At 45.9% G+C, this 16,690-nt stretch overlaps 1 protein-coding gene across 1 annotated transcript in view; it reads right to left on the minus strand.

The window, feature by feature from the left end:
* Window positions 1-4,755: 4,755 nt before the first annotated feature.
* Window positions 4,756-16,690, minus strand: part of MED30 (mediator complex subunit 30) — a 33,426-nt gene continuing 21,491 nt past the window's right edge. Inside the window, exon 5 of the mRNA XM_038745627.1 lies at window positions 4,756-5,193. Within this exon, the coding sequence (XP_038601555.1) occupies window positions 5,098-5,193 (96 nt within the window). The 3' untranslated portion in view covers window positions 4,756-5,097. The remainder of the gene's footprint in view (window positions 5,194-16,690) is intronic.

Genomic DNA, 16,690 nt, shown 5'->3' on the forward strand with positions numbered 1-16,690 from the left:
GGAGGGGGAAGGAATAACAACTGACTTGTCTTTGAGGTCCTGCTAAAGTGGAGGAGGAAAGCATAAAACTGACTTGCTTTGAGGTCCTGCTAAACTGGAGAAGGAATAAAACTGACTTACCTTTGAGGTCCTACTGAACTGGAGGAGGAAGGAATGAAACTGGCCTGCTAAACGGGAGGAGGAAGGAATAAAACTGACTTAGCTTTGAGGTCAGGCTAAACTGGAGGAGGAAGGAAGGAAACTGACTTAGCTTTGAGATCTGGCTAAACTTGAGGGGGAAGGAATAAAACTGACTTAGCTTCGAGGTCCTGCTAAACTGGAAGAGGGAGGAATTAACTGGCTTTGATTTGAGGTCCTGCTAAACTGGAGGAGAAGGAATCAAACTGCCTTAGCTTTGAGGCCTGGCTAAACGGGAGGAGGAAAGAATCAAACTGACAGCTTTCTGGTCCTGCTAAACTGGAGGAGGAAGGAATAAAACTGACTTAGCTTTGAGGTCCGGCTAAGCTGTAGGAGGAAGGAATGAAACTTACAGCCTTGAGGTGCTGTTAAACTGGAGGAGGAAGGAATAAAACTGACTTAGCTTTGAGGTCCTGCTAAACTGGAGGTGGAAGGAATAAAACTGACTTGGCTTTCTGGTCCTGCTAAACTGGAGGCGGAAGGAATCACACCGACCTGCTAAACTGGAGGAGGAAGGCATCAAGCTGACTTAGATTTGAGGTCCTGCTAAACTGGAGGAGCAAGGAATCAAACTGACTTAGCTTTTAGGTTCTGCTAAACTGGAGGAGGAAGGAATCAAACTGACTTAGATTTGAGGTCCTGCTAAACTGGAGGAGGAAGGAATCAAGCTGACTTAGATTTGAGGTCCTGCTAAACTGGAGGAGGAAGGAATCAAGCTGACTTAGTTTTTAGGTCCTCTTAAACTGGAGGAGGAAGGAATCAAACTGATTTAGCTTTGCGGTCCTACTGAACTGGAGGAAGAAGGGCTGAAACTGACTTACCCTTGGGGTCCTGCAAAACTGGAAAAGGATGGCATTTAACTGATTTGGCTTTGTGGTCCTGCTAAAATGGAGGAAAAGGAATCAAAGTGACTTAGCTTTGAGGACTTATTAAACTGGAGGAGGAAGAAACAAAACCAACTTGGCTTTGAGATCCAGTTAAACTGGAGAAGGACAGGAAAATCTGATTTTGCTCTGAGGTCCTACTAAACTGGAAGACGAAGGGATAAAAATGATGTAATGCTGAGCTCCTACTAACCTGGAGGAGGAAGGAAAAAACCTGACAGCTTTGGGGGCCTATTAAGCTGGAGCAGGAAGGGATAAAACTGTAACTATTACTATTATTATTATTAACTAAAATGCAGGGGGAAAGAATAAAACTGACTGCTTTGAAATCTTATTAAACTGGAGGAGGAAGAGATACAGTGGATTTAGCTTTGAGGTCCTGCTAAACTGGAGGAGGAAGGGATAAAGCTAGCTTTGAGGTGATGCTAAACTGGAGGAGGAAGGAATCAAATTGACTTGGCTTTGAGGTCCTGCTAAACTGGAGGAGGAAGGAATCAAATTGACTTGGCTTTGAGGTCCTACTGAACTGGAAGAGGAAGGGATAAAACTGACTTAGTTTTGAGGTCCTAGTACACTGGAGGAGGAAGGAATCAAACTGATTTAGCTTTGAGGTCCTGCTAAACTGGAGGAGGAAGGAACAAAACCGATTTAGCTTTGGGATCATGGTAAAGTGGAGAAGGATAGGAAAGACTGACTTGGCTTTGAGGTCCTACTAAACTGGAGGAGGAAGGGATAAAACTATCATTTATGATTATTATTGGTAATAACTAAACTGGAGGAGGAAGGAATTAATCTGACTTGGCTTGGAGGTCCTTCTAAACTTGAGGAGGAAGGGATAAATATGACGCAGCTTTGAGGTCCTACTAAACTGGAGGAGGAAGGAACAAATCCGAATTAGTTTTGACATCCTGTTAAACCGGAGAAGAGAGCAAAGCACTGATTTAGCTTTGAGGTCCTACTAAACTGGAGGAGGAAGGAACCAATCCGAATTAGTTTTGACATCCTGTTAAACTGGAGAAGGAAACAAAAAACTGATTTAGCTTTGAGGTCCTACTAAACTGGAGGAGGAAGGAACCAATCCGAATTAGTTTTGACATCCTGTTAAACTGGAGAAGAGAACAAAAAACTGATTTAGCTTTGAGGTCCTACTAAACTGGAGGAGGAAGGAACCAATCCGAATTAGTTTTGACATCCTGTTGAACTGGAGAAGAGAACAAAAAACTGATTTAGCTTTGAGATCCTACTAAACTGGAGGAGGAAGGAACCAAACTGACTTGGCTTTGAGGTTCTGCTAAACTGGAGGAGGAAACAAAAAACTGATTTAGCTTTGAGGTCCTACTAATCTGGAGGAGGAAGGAATCAAACTGACTTGGCTTTGAGGTTCTGCTAAACTGGAGGAGGAAACAAAAAACTGATTTAGCTTTGAGGTCCTACTAAACTGGAGGAGGAAGGAATCAAACTGACTTGGCTTTGAGGTTCTGCTAAACTGGAGGAGGAAACAAAAAACTGATCTAGCTTTGAGGTCCTACTAATCTGGAGGAGGAAGGAATCAAACTGACTTGGCTTTGAGGTTCTGCTAAACTGGAGGAGGAAGGAATCAAACTGACTTGGCTTTAAGGTTCTGCTAAACTGGAGGAAAAGAAAAAAACTGATTTAGCTCTGAGATCCTACTGAATTGGAGGAGGAAGATTAAAACGGTCTTAGCCCACGCCCTCTGACTCTTTCCATTGAGCCACGCTGTGCTTAATTGTGGACGTCAAGTACGGAACGAGCTCTCGTACAGCTAACCTTAAGAAACCAATCCCCAAGTGTGAGGGTCGTTCGACACTGGAATGGCTCCCCGTTGCATCTCCGATGAGTGCTCTTTTGAAAGGCCGTTCTCCTGGGAGTGGGGAATGGGAAACGGTAGGCAAGGTGCACAGATCGCCCCGGCGCCCTGCACTCGAGAATTGGGTGACGGGATCGGAGGACAGGTTGGTAGAAGACTGGAACACCCGGAGTGAGAAGGATTAATGGGACCCAGAATTTGGGGTCACTCAGACTGTGAGCCCCACGTGGGGCAGCCGCTGTGTCCGTCTAACCCGGCACTTAGTACAGTGCTTGGCACGCAGTGAGCACTTAAATACCACAGTTATCATTATTACAATTCATTCATTCATTCAATCGTATTTATTGAGCGCTTACTGTGTGCGGAGCACTGTACTAACCGCTTGGGAAGTACAATAATAATAATGATACTTGTACATACCTAGTCTATTTTATTTTGTTAGTATGTTTGGTTTAGTTCTTTGTCTCCCCCTTTTAGACTGTGAGCCCACTGTTGGGTAGGGACTGTCTCTATATGTTTCCAATTTGTACTTCCCAAGCGCTTAGTACAGTGCTCTGCACATAGTAAGCACTCAATAAATACGATCGATGATAACGATGGCATTTATGAAGCGCTTACTATGTGCAAAGCACTGTTCTAAGCGCCGGAGAGGTTCCAAGGTGATCAGCCTGTCCCAAAGGGGGCTCACAGTCTTCATCCCCATTTTACAGATGAGGTAACTGAGGCCCAGAGAAGTGAAATGGCTTGCCCAAAGTCACACAGCTGACAACTGGCGGAGCTGGGATTTGAACCCATGACCTCTGACTCCAAAGCCCGGGCTCTTTCCACTGAGCCACGCTGCTTCTCTAAGTTGCCAACATCTAGAGACGGTCCCTACCCAACAGCGGGCTCACAGTCTAGAAGGGGGAGACAGACAACAAAACAAAACATATTAACAAAATAAAATAGAGTAATAAATACGTACATATACATATACACAGGTGCTGTGGGGAGGGGAAGGAGGTAAGGCGGGGGGATGGGGAGGGGGAATTCATTCATTCATTCAATCGTATTTATTGAGCGCTTACTATGTGCAGAGCACTGGACTAAGTGCTTGGGAAGTACAAGTTGGCAACATATAGAGACGGTCCCTCCCCAACAGCGGGCTCACAGTCTAGAAGGGGGAGACAGAGAACAAAACAAAGCATATTAACAAAATAAAATAAATAGAATATGTACAAATAAAATAGAGTAATAAATGTGTACAAACATATATACATATATACAGGTGCTGTGGGGAGAGGAAGGAGGTAAGGCGGGGGGGATGAGGAAGGGGAGGAGGGGGAATGAGACTGTGAAGCAAGGGGCGGCCATTCCCGGCTCTGCCACTTGTCTGCTGTGTGACTGAGGGCAAGTCACTTCTCTGGGCCTCAGTTACCTCATCTGTAAAATGGGGGTTATGACCGTGAGCCCCACGTGGAACAAGGACTCTGACCAACATGATTATTTTGTGCCCACTCCAGCATTTAGTACAGTGCCTGGCAGATAGTAAGCGCTTAACAAATAGCACATGAAAAAATCACGATGAGAAAGAGGCTGCCAGTCCATCACCGGTTTCGTCGGCCACTCTTGTAGACACCGATAAAATATCAGCGTTCGTCGCATGATCTTCAAAATCTAGATGACGGTCACAGACATTCACAAAAATACACACTTTCATAGGCTACATTTACAATTTCACATTACGCTTACCCCACTCTTTTTAAGATTTCTTCGGGCCCTTTGCAATGTACTGTCACTATAGGAGTAGTTTTTAATATCTTTCCTGTTCAAACAAAAGGGATGCTGTAAAAATAAAATCTAAAAATACAATTAGAAAAACCAAACTTCCGTAAGCAAAATAATTTATTGAACTTTTTCTTTAAAAAAAACAGCCGTCCATTTGCTTTTTACTTTGTTTAGGGAAATCCTGACACACTAATCAAAATACAACTGCTTCCATCAAAAGATAGTATGTCACATGTTTAGCGGTTACACCGTTTTCTAATGTTACATGAATACTTAATAAAGATACAAGATGTTTAGATAGTTAAGTTACATCAATTTTTTATTTCATTGGGATGAAGGCAAAACAAATTACTTCTTAGAAAAAAGAACCAAAACTCGGCACTCCGGAGACAATGATAAACGTTATGCCACTTGGGAAAGCACTGACTTTTAAAAATCCGTTTAGTTCCTCATCGCCAACATGGCATTTATGTCCCAGATGAGAGTCCTTAATTGATCCATAATTTGCTTCAGCTGTTGATTCTTCTGCTTGAGTTTCTGAAGGAATAAAGAAATTATCGGCGGTGTTTGGATCAGACGGGGACCCCGAAGTTAATTCCCCCTTCCCAACCCCGGCCCTGCCATTTGTCTGCTGTGTGACTGTGGGCAACTCCACTTCTCTGTGCCTCAATTACCTCATCTGTAAAATGGGGATTAAGACTGTGAACCCCATCGGGACAACCTGATCACCTTGTATCCTCCCCAGCGCTTAGAACAGTGTTTGGCACATGGTAAGTGCTGAACAAATACCATCATTATTATCATTATACGGTCTGTTCTATGCAACCTGAGCAAACCAATGCATTTTCCTTTCCCCAGGCCCGCCACCCGCATTCTTTGAGCAGGGTTTCAAAGGGCACGCTGGTCAAAGCTCAAAAAGTCTTTCAAACTCCCTCAACTGGTGGTTGTTCCTGTAGATGGGGTGGGGTGACGATAACCATCCCGGGCCACTCCTGCTCGGTACCGTGGCCCTCTGAGAATAGGAAGGGGGGTCCGATTCCCAGGAGAAAATGGGGCAAGCTGAGCCGGCTTCCCAAAACCTTGCTGATTTAAGTCCTCTCTGCTCGCTAATGCCTGAAATAATAATTAAGCACTTACTATGGGCGAAGCACTGTTCTAAGCGCTGGGGGGGGGGAATACAAGGTGATCAGTTTGTCCCACGGGGGGCTCACAGTCTTAGCCCCCATTTTACAGATGAGATAACTGAGGGTCAGAGAAGTGAAGTGACTTGCCCAAAGGCACACAACAGACAGGTGGCAGAGTCGGGATCAGAACCCATAATAACAATAATAATAATAATAATAATGATGGCATTTGTTAAGCAGTTACTATGTGCAAAGCACTGTTCTAAGTGCTGGGGGGGATACAAGGTGATCAGGTTGTCCCATGGGGGGCTCACAGTCTTAGCCCCCATTTTACAGATGAGATAGCTGAGGCTCAGAGAAGTGAAGTGACTTGCCCAAAGTCACACAGCAGACAAGTGGCAGAGTTGGGATCAGAACCCATAATAATAATAATAATTATGGCATTTGTTAAGGACTTACTATGTGCAAAGCACTGTTCTAAGTGCTGGGGGGATACAAGATGATCAGGTTGTCCCACGCGGGGCTCACAGTCTTAGTCCCCATTTTACAGAAGAGGTAACTGAGCTCAGAGAAGTGAAGTGATTTGCCCAAGGTCACACAGGAGGCATGTGGCAGCATCAGGATTCGAACCCACGACCTCTGACTCCCAAGCTCAGGCTCTTTCCACTGAGACAGGCTGCTTCTTTGCAATCCGGAGGGTCTAGTCAAATATGACTGGCTCTAATCACAAGGGGGAAATCATTCAGATGGAAAAACACGGATGCACTTTTATTGTAAATGCATCAAAAAATCCATATAGCTGTCTCAGCAATAGCTACTCAACTTTCCCCAGCTGAGTAACAGTTTATTCCAGATGAATAGAAATGAATGTTGATTTACTGCATTTCACTTCCAATATACTGTACCTTTATAGGGGGATGAGTCCCCCTGCCATTTTACTATAAACTGCTTTAGGTAGTGTCCACAAAGGGAGCAGGAGACAGAGTATTAACTGAAATACCAACTGACTTTCCCCTTCATCCACTCAAAGTCCAAAAGAAAATGGAATTTTAAAAATCTGCCAAGGAGGACTTCACTCTGAAGGTTAAAAGAACAGTGTCCACCCATATTTTCCCGTTGGATTTAGGTAACCGGAGAACAGATTTAAATAACACCTGCGACTTTCTGCCTTTTGAAGCTCCTGGTGCCCCTAAATCACCACAAATACCACGCCTTCAGAGAAGCATTTTAACACGAAACTGACGCATTTCCAATCAAGACGAATTCCGCAGACACAATTCCAGGAATCAATACTCTCGATTCTTTCTGCAGATGTTCGGAAAATGAGTGCAGCTTTAATCACCGATAAATATCATGCGGGCAAATCCCTCGTACCAGATTTGAGTTTGCAAAGGATTTTACCGACACTCAACTGAAATGACAGTACTGAGAACACGCACGCCAAAGGATTAGGTTACTCTGATTTAATACTCAGATGTTATTTCTCCTCTACATTTCAAAACTTATCTACTCCGGTTTGTTTCAAATGTGCAACGAAGCGGCGTGGCTCAGTTGAAAGAGCCCGGGGTTTGGAGTCAGAGGTCATGGGTTCAAATCACAGCTCCGCCAACTGTCAGCTGTGTGACTTTGGGCAAGTCACTTCACTTCTCGGTGCCTCAGTTCCCTCATCTGTCAAATGGGCATTAAGACTGTGAGCCCCACGTGGGACAACCTGATCACCTTGTAACCGCCCCAGAGCTTAGAACAGTGCTTTGCACATAGTAAGCGCTTAATAAATATCATTATTATTATTAATTCTGGGGAAAAAAAGTGTTAGCTTCCTAAATCCGGGCGCTCAAATATATTGGGTGAGTCCGACAGCCCCCTTTCCTATCCTTTTCCGACTCTTTGCATTTCTGTCAATACAATTCTTTGAGCATCCGTATATCTTTGTATGTAGACTACTTGTCATTTTTAGACTTTTAATCTTTTAGACTGTGAGCCCACTGTTGGGTGGGGACTGTCTCTGTATGTTGCCAATTTGTACTTCCCAAGCGCTTAGTACAGTGCTCTGCACACAGTAAGCGCTCAATAAATACGATTGATGATGATGATGATGGTTTTTAACATTCATCTTTTGACACTCCTGCTATTCCGAGTTGGTGCCTTTGGACTTCCCCCCGTTCCTACTATTTGTAACACGACTATTAATGGTAATGTGTAAAGCGCTTGCTACGCGTCAAACACTGTTCTAGGTGCTGGGGTAGATACCAGCTAATCAAGTTTGACGCAGTCCGTGTTCCGCAAGGGGCTCACGGTCTTAATCCCCATTTTACAGACGAGGGAACTGAGGCACAGAAAAGTTGAAGCGACTTATCCGAGGCCACAGAGTAGACAAGCAGCGGAGCCGGGATTAGATACCTCCCAATCAGACTGCAAGCTCCTTGAGGGGAGGGGATGGAATCGGGTGTTTCTACTGTAGGCTTCCCCAGGTGCTCTGCACACAGGAGGCGCTCAGTAAATAACACCAGACTGCGGCTGCAAAGGAGCGACTGGATGGGGCGGGCTCCAGGGGACCTGCCGCAGCTGTCATGCAGTGGGGGAGGGCTGAGCCTGGGTAATAATAATAATAGTTTTGGTATTTATTAAGCGCTTACTATGTGCCAGGCACTGTTCTAAGCGCTGGGGTAGATACCAGGTTGTCCCACGTGGGGCTCACAGTCTTCACCCCCGTTTTCCAGGTGAGGTAACTGAGGCCCACAGAAGTGAAGTGACTTGCCCAAGGTCACCCACCATGGTTTTTGGAGGCTGCCTCTCATTTATCGAACGCCTAGTTGGGGAAGGTGCCCACGTGGAGCCGACGTAGTCGTCCGGGGGTGCGGGGAGGGGATGGCCGCCCCGTCCTAAGCCCTCGGGTGGTCCTAGAGACTCGGGCCTGTGATGTGAGAAGCAGCGTGACTCAGTGGAAAGAGCACAGGCCTTGGAGTCGGAGGCCATGGGTTCAAATCCCGGCTCTGCCAATTGTCAGCTGTGTGACTTGGGTCAAGTCGCTTCAATCAATCAATCGTATTTATTGAGCGCTTACTATGTGCAGAGCACTGTACTAACCGCTTGGGAAGTACAAGTTGGCAACATATAGAGACAGTCCCTACCCAACAGTGGGCTCACAGTCTAAAAGGGGGAGACAGAGAACAAAACCAAACATACTAACAAAATAAACTAGAATAGATATGTACAAGCAAAATAAATAAATAAATACAGTAATAAATATGTACAAACATATATACCTATATACAGGTGCCGTGGGGAAGCTTCACTTCTCTGTGCCTCAGTTCCCTCATCTGTCAAATGGGGATGAAGACTGTGAGCCCCCCGTGGGACAACCTGATCACCTTGTAACCTCCCCAGCGCTTAGAACGGTGCTTTGCAAATAGTAAGCGCTTAATAAATGCCATTGTTATTATTACGTGGCAGAGCCAGGATTAGAACCCATGACCTCTTGATTCCCAAGCCTCGGCTCTTGCCGCTTAGCCACGTCAGGGCCCGGAGCAAACCCACCTAGAGCGGCTCCTTCGTGGCCTCGCTCGCTCCCGGGGTGCGAAGGGGTGCACGCGGAGGAAGGACGGGGAGGCCCAGTGTTGGGTAGGGACCGTCTCTATATGTTGCCGACTTGGACTTCCCGAGCGCTTAGTCCGGTGCTCTGCACACAGTAAGCGCTCAATAAATACGATTGAATGAATGAATGAATGAATGAGGAAGAGGCGGCGGCCCCGGGCAGGTCTCCAAACAAAAGCGGCAGTGGAGGGAAGCAGCTGGGGCTGGGCGGGGGGCACGAATCCGGGCCTAGGCCAGCGAACTGAGCCCACCCTAGGCCCTTGACTTGTCACCGCTTCCATTACTCCATTATTCTTCCCTTCAAGGCCCTGCTGAGAGCTCACCTCCTCCAGGAGGCCTTCCCAGACTGAGCCCCTTCCTTCCTCTCCCCCTCGTCCCCCTCTCCATCCCCCCATCTTACCTCCTTCCCTTCCCCACAGCACCTGTATATATGTATATCTGGTTGTACATATTTATTACTCTATTTATTTATTTATTTATTTATTTTACTTGTACATTTCTATCCTATTTATTTTATTTTGTTGGTATGTTTGGTTCTGTTCTCTGTCTCCCCCTTTTAGACTGTGAGCCCACCGTTGGGTAGGGACTGTCTCTATGTGTTGCCAATTTGTACTTCCCAAGCGCTTAGTACAGTGCTCTGCACATAGTAAGCGCTCAATAAATACGATTGATTGATTGATTGATTGATTGATTACCCCCCCCGAATTCAGCCACGGTCCCACGGATTGCCCACCCATCTCCGCAAGCCACCGTCTGTCGGAAGAGGGAGGGCGTCCCGGGCCAGAGGTGGGTCGTGGGTGAGGGGTCGGTGGTGAGATAGACGAGACGGAGGAGGCGAGAGGGACGAGTCGGCCTTTCCTAAACCCTCGTCTCCCCTACTCCCTCTCCCGTCTGTATTCGTGGCTCACTGGAAAGAGCCCGGGCTCGGGAGTCAGAGGTCAGGGGTTCAAATCCCGGCTCTGCCTCTTGCACCTGGGTGGCTTTGGGGAGGTCACTCCACTTCCCTGGGCCTCAGTTCCCTCATCTGGAAAATGGGGATTAAGACTGTGAGCCCCACATGGAACAACCTGATTACCTCCCCTAGAACAGTGCTTGGCACATAGTAAGCGCTTAACAAATACCACCATTATTATTATTGTTATTATTGTTATTATTATTATTATTATTATTATTATTTACGCACTTGGATCTGTACCCTTTTAAGCTCTTGACAGTCACCTCGGCCTCAGCCCCGCAGCACTTACATAAATATCCCCATTATTTACATCGATGTCTGTCTCCTCCTTCTAGACTACGAGCTTCTGGTGGGCAGGGAATGAAATATGTACCAATATGTTTGTACATATTTATTACTCGATTTATTTATTTTACTTGTACATATCTATTCTATTTATTTTATTTTGTTAGTATGTTTGGTTTTGTTCTCTGTCTCCCCATTTTAGACTGTGAGCCCACTGTTGGGTAGGGACTGTCTCTATATGTTGCCAATTTGTACTTCCCAAGCGCTTAGTACAGTGCTCTGCACATAGTAAGCGCTCAATAAATACGATGATGATGAAAGCGTCTACCAACTCCGTTGTACTCTCCCAAGCGCTCAGTCCAGTGGCCCGCCCAGAGTAGTCGCTCACTAAGAACCCCTGGCCACTTACTCCTCATCGTCGACTTTAAAGCACTCAATCGGCTCGCTCCTTCCTACCTGACATTAACTAATCCGCTACAACTCAGCCCTCACACTCCGCTTCTCTGGCGCCAGCTTTCTCACTGTGCCCCCACCTTGTCTGCGCTTAGAACAGTGCTTTGCACGTAGTAAGCGCTTAATAAATGCCATCATTGTTATTATTATTGTCTATCTCGCTGCTGACCCCTTTTCCTCGTCCTCCACCTCCCCTGCAACTCCCTTCCCCTCCGTGAAAGCCAGACTACCGCTCTCTCCACCTTCAAAGCACAGTTAAGGTCACATCTTCTCCATCGAGCCTTCCCCAATTAAGCCCTCTTTTCCCCAGGTCACCCTCCCTTCTCCATCATCTCTGCACTTGGATCCAGCGCTTAGAACAGTGCTTTGCACAAAGTAAGCGCTGAACAAATGCCATCATTATAATTACCTGTGAACCTTGGGACATTTGTTATTTGCGCCACCCCCATAACATTTATTCCTTTAAACTGCGCACGGGCCTGGGAATCGGAAGGATCCGGATTCTAATCCTGGTTCTGCCACTTGTCCGCTCTGTGTCAAGTCACTTCACTTCTCTGTGCCTCAGTCCTCTCACCTGTAAAATGGGGATTAAGACTGGGAGGCCCATGTGGGGCACGGACTGTGTCCAACCTGATCAGCTTGTATCTACCCCAGCGCTTAGTCTGTCTGTCTCCCCCTCTAAACCAGTATGCTCAATGTGGGTGGGAATGTTTCTGCTAATTCTGTTTTACTGCACTCTCCCAAGCGCTTAGAGCAGTGTCCTGCACATGGTAAGGGCTCAATAATTGTCACTGATTGACTGACTGGGGTGAAGGGGTGCCCTGGGCTGGGCCCAAACTCTCACCAACCACTCCCTGAATAATAATAATAATAATAATAATAATAATAATAATAATAATAATGACATTTGTTAAGCACTTGCTAGGTGCCAAGCACTGTTCTAATCACTGGGGGAGATACCAGGAGACCAGGTGGGGCTCACAGCCTTCATCCCCACTTTACAGATGAGGTATCTGAGGCCCAGAGAAGTGGAGTGACTCGCCCCAAGTCACACAGCTGACAAGGGGCGGAGCCGGGATTAGAACCCACGACCTCTGACTTCCAAGCCCGAGCTCTTTCCACTGAGCCACAGGGTGGAAGTCTGGGGCACCTGCTTTCGAGTGGGGGCTAAACCAGTAATCTCACCCTGGATATAATGTTTCTCAAGTTTTGCTTCTGTATCCCAGAGCTGGAAATGAGAACCAGGCATCTCCCAGCTCAACAGCCCAGACTGCATGCCAGGGAGAGGCTCTTTTTAGCCTCTTTCCCAGGCAAAATGCAAAGCAGTGATGGAGCAAGGGGATGGCTTGGTCTGATTTAGGATTCTCCCCTGTTCCTCTCCTCTATGCCACAGTGTTGGCAAGGATAGAACAAAGGCAAGTTGGATGCACAGATATAACTGGGCAGGTAGTTTTCCTAATAAATTGGTCAAGCAGACATTGTGGAGTTTATATACCTCCTCCCCTTGGCAATTCCCTTCTGCCCCATCAACTCTAAATCACAGGCTAATCACTAATCTAAATCACTGCTCTATCTTTCTTTATAATAATAATAATGATGGCATTTACTTCCCAAGCCCTTTGTACTTCCCAAGCGCTTAGTACAGTGGTCTGCACACAGTAAGTGCTCAATAAATACGATTCAATGAATGAATGAATGAATTTGTTAGGTGCTTACTATGTGCAAAGTATAACATCAACTCAGTTACTGTGGCTCAGTCTTTAGACTCAAACTTTACTGAACGGTTACTGAGATATCCAAACAGTACTGCGTAAGGAACAAATTTCTTATTATGCCCTTTGGGATGAAAGGCACTCCATATGTATATGCGTAGGAGAAAAATAATACCACCACCCCTAAATGAACCTCCATCACCCGACTGTTGGCACTGTTTTCTTCAAACAGTTCCAAATATGACATGAATGGGTACTGAACAGTACTTTTCTTCCTTGATTAGATAATGGGCCATAAACATTCTGGTTGTCGTTATTCCTAATATAGACTAGTTTTCAAACACACTGGCATCTAAAGCTTATCTTAGTGCCACCAGATAAGAACAAAAACAAGTTATTCACTTTCACTGGGCATTTAGTCTAAATCAGAAAAAAAATACTTTCTCGGCTTTTCACGGGTATTCAGTCTACTATGAGCACTGAAGAATTATACTTTACAGGGAAGTATAAGACTGCCTACTACGTTAAAGATGAACAAAAAAAGAACGGTTCTGAACTCAACTCGCCGTCAATTGTTCCGGCCCTTCACTTATTTATGTATTGTATTATGTATTCTAGACTGTGAGCCCACTGTTGGGTAGGGACCGTCTCTATACGCTGCCAACTTGTACTTCCCAAGTGCTTAGTACAGTGCTCTGCACACAGTAAGCGCTCAATAAATATGACTGAAATACGATTGAATGAATGTACTGATCCAAAGGCCCCACAAATCTGTTGTGCTAACAAGCACTACATCCTTAACTGAAAAGGAACAACTGCCTTATTTTGTCTCCCTTTAATAATAATAATAATAATAATAACAGCAATAATAATAATGAGTAATTATGGTATTTGTTAAGCGCTTACTATGCACCAGGCCCTACTTGTACATATTTATTCTATTTATTTTATTTTGTTAGTATGTTTTGTTTTGTTGTCTGTCTCCCCCTTCTAGACTGTGAGCCCGCTGTTGGGCAGGGACTGTCTCCATATGTTGCCAACTTGTACTTCCCAAGCGCTTAGTACAGTGCTCTGCACACAGTAAGCGCTCAATAAATACAATTGAATGAATGAATGAATACAGTAAATTCTGGGGTAGATACAAGCAAATTGGGTTGGACACAGTCTCCGTCCCACGTGGAGCTCACATTTCAATCCCCACCTTCCAGATGAGGTAACTGAAGCACAGAGAAGTAAAGCTGTTTGCCCAAGGTCACAAAGCAGAGAGGTGGCGGGGCCGGGATTAGAACCCATGACCTTCTGTCTCCCAGGTCCGTGTTCTATCCACTAAGCCACGCTGCTTTTCTAGTCTGCTGCTCTTGGTAGGCAGAGAACAAGCCTCACCCCCTCCTACCTCACCTCCCTTCTCTCCTTCTCCGGCCCAGCCCGCACCCTCCGCTCTTCCGCCGCTAATCTCCTCACCGGGCCTCGTTCTCACCCGTCCCGCCGTCGACCCCTGGCCCACGTCCTCCCCCGGGCCTGGAATGCCCTCCCTCCCAACATCCGCCAAACTAGCTCTCCTCCTCCCTTCAAAGCCCTACTGCGAGCTCACCGCCTCCAGGAGGCCTTCCCAGACTAAGCCCCCCATTTCCTCTGCTCCTCCTCCCCTCCCCATCGCCCCTACTCCCTCCCTCGCCCCACAGCACTTGTGTATATATGTACATATTTATTATTCTATTTATGTTATTAATGATGTGTATATAGCTATAATTCTATTGATCTATTTTGATGCTATTGATAATAATGATGGCATTTATTAAGCACTTACTATGTGCAAATCACTGTTCTAAGCGCTGGGGAGATCATAAGGTGATCAGGTTGTCCCACGGGGGGCTCAGGGTCTTAATCCCCATTTTACAGATGAGGCCACTGAGGCCCAGAGAAGTGAAGTGACTTGCCCAAAATCACACAGCTGACAATTGGCAGAGCAGGGATTTGAACCCATGACCTCTGACTCCAAAGTCCGTGCTCTTTCCACTGATCTACTTGTGTTTTGTTGTCTGTCTCCCCCTTATAGACTGTGAGCCCGTTGTTGGGTAGGGATTGTCTCTACCTGTTGCTGAATTGTACTTTCCAAGCGCTTAGTACAGTACTCAGCACACAGTAAGTGTTCAATAAATACGACTGAATGAATGAATGAATGAAAGTCTCTCAATCCTGCAATATGATTAATAATAATAATACAATGGCATTTATTAAGTGCTTACTATGTGCAAAGCACATTAAGAGAGATTAAGATTGAGAGAGAAACAGCATGATGAAGTGGATAGAGCATGGGCTTGGGAGCCAGAAGGTCATGAGTTCGAATTCTGGTTCTGCCACTTGTCTACCCGCAGTACCTTGGGCAACTCAATTCACTTCTCGGTGCCTCAGTTTCCTCATCTGTAAAATGAGGATTGAGTCCCATGTAGGACAGAGCATGTGTCCAACCCAATTTGCTTGTATCCATCCCGGTGCTTAGTACAGTGCCTGGCACATAATAAGTGCTTAACAACTACTACAATTACTATTATTACTATTAAGGCAAACACACAACACTGAAAATATTTACATTCATTCCTCATGAGCTGATAGTTTAAAGCAAACTCCTAAGGGGCTCAGATGCTTTCTAACCCTGTCAGAGAGTAAATACCTGGGAAACTAAACAAAACCAGCCTATTTTCCCAAACCACTAACTGGGGGACGTAGCGGTATTTTTATTTTTATTTATAATGGCATTTATTAAGCGCTTACTATGGGCAAAGCACTGTTTTACGCACTGGGAAGGTTACAGTGTGATCAGGTTGTCCCATGGAGGGGCTCACAGTCTTAATCCCCATTTTACAGATGAGGTAACAGGCCCAGAGAAGTGAAGCGACTTGCCCAAAGTCACACGGCTGGGATTTGAACCCATGACCTCTGACTGCAAAGCCTGGGTTCTTTCCACTGAGCCACGCTGCTTCTCTAAAGCATACTGGGAGAAGTATATTGGGAGACGACGGAAACCCCCACCATAAACCAAGCATCAGATTATTGAGTAAAACTAGAAAGCTTCCTTCCGTCCCTGCGACCCAGGGCGGGCAACGGGGGTCTCGCCCTGGCAACCGAGAACGGGGGGCTTCACCTCCAGCCCTTTTCCCAGACCCAGGGGTCACGGGGGGCCCACTCTCTCTGCCCCTCCTGTGCCCCAAACCGGGTGGGAGATGCCACCCTCGCTCTCTCTGCCCCCCTGGAGCCCTGAGTACATCTCAAAGCCAGAAACCTTCTGAGACAAGCCTCTCCCTGGGAAACTAAAAAGTTTTACAAACCTAAAAGACACCTGATCTCTACTTTTAGCTAGGGCTTAATTTAGAATTTCTATACGGATGGGTTCAAGAGGGCGAAGCAACAGCACTGCAGACTGAATGTTTGTATTTGGTCCCGGCTGGTCAAACAACGAGGACTGTACTGAGCACTTGGGTACAATATATCCGGTTGTTTTCCTTTCTTATGCGGGCCCACGGTATAATGTTCAATTCCTGCCCATATTCACACCTTCTTTCAACAAAGGTCTGTAGCGAACCGTCAATCCCTTTCGCAATACCGTCTTGCCACTGAGCTTTACAAAACAAATCAGCATACAAGTAAAATAACAAGCACCATAATATGCCATAATATGTCATCTATTAAGCTTATTAAAAGAGCACGAAAAAATGCAGAGAAATTCAAAGCAGGGCACTACATAAATAAGGCACTTAATATAGATGATATTGGAGGAGCAGCATGGCTCAGTGGAAAGAGCCCGGGCTTGGAAGTCAGAGGTTGTGGGTTCTAACCTGGCTCCACCATGTGTCAGCTGTGTGACCTTGGGCAACTCACTTCACTTCTCTGTGCCTCAGTGACCTCACCTGTCA

This window comes from Tachyglossus aculeatus, chromosome 4 (genome assembly GCF_015852505.1).
Source record: "Tachyglossus aculeatus isolate mTacAcu1 chromosome 4, mTacAcu1.pri, whole genome shotgun sequence".
Lineage (NCBI taxonomy): Eukaryota > Metazoa > Chordata > Mammalia > Monotremata > Tachyglossidae > Tachyglossus > Tachyglossus aculeatus.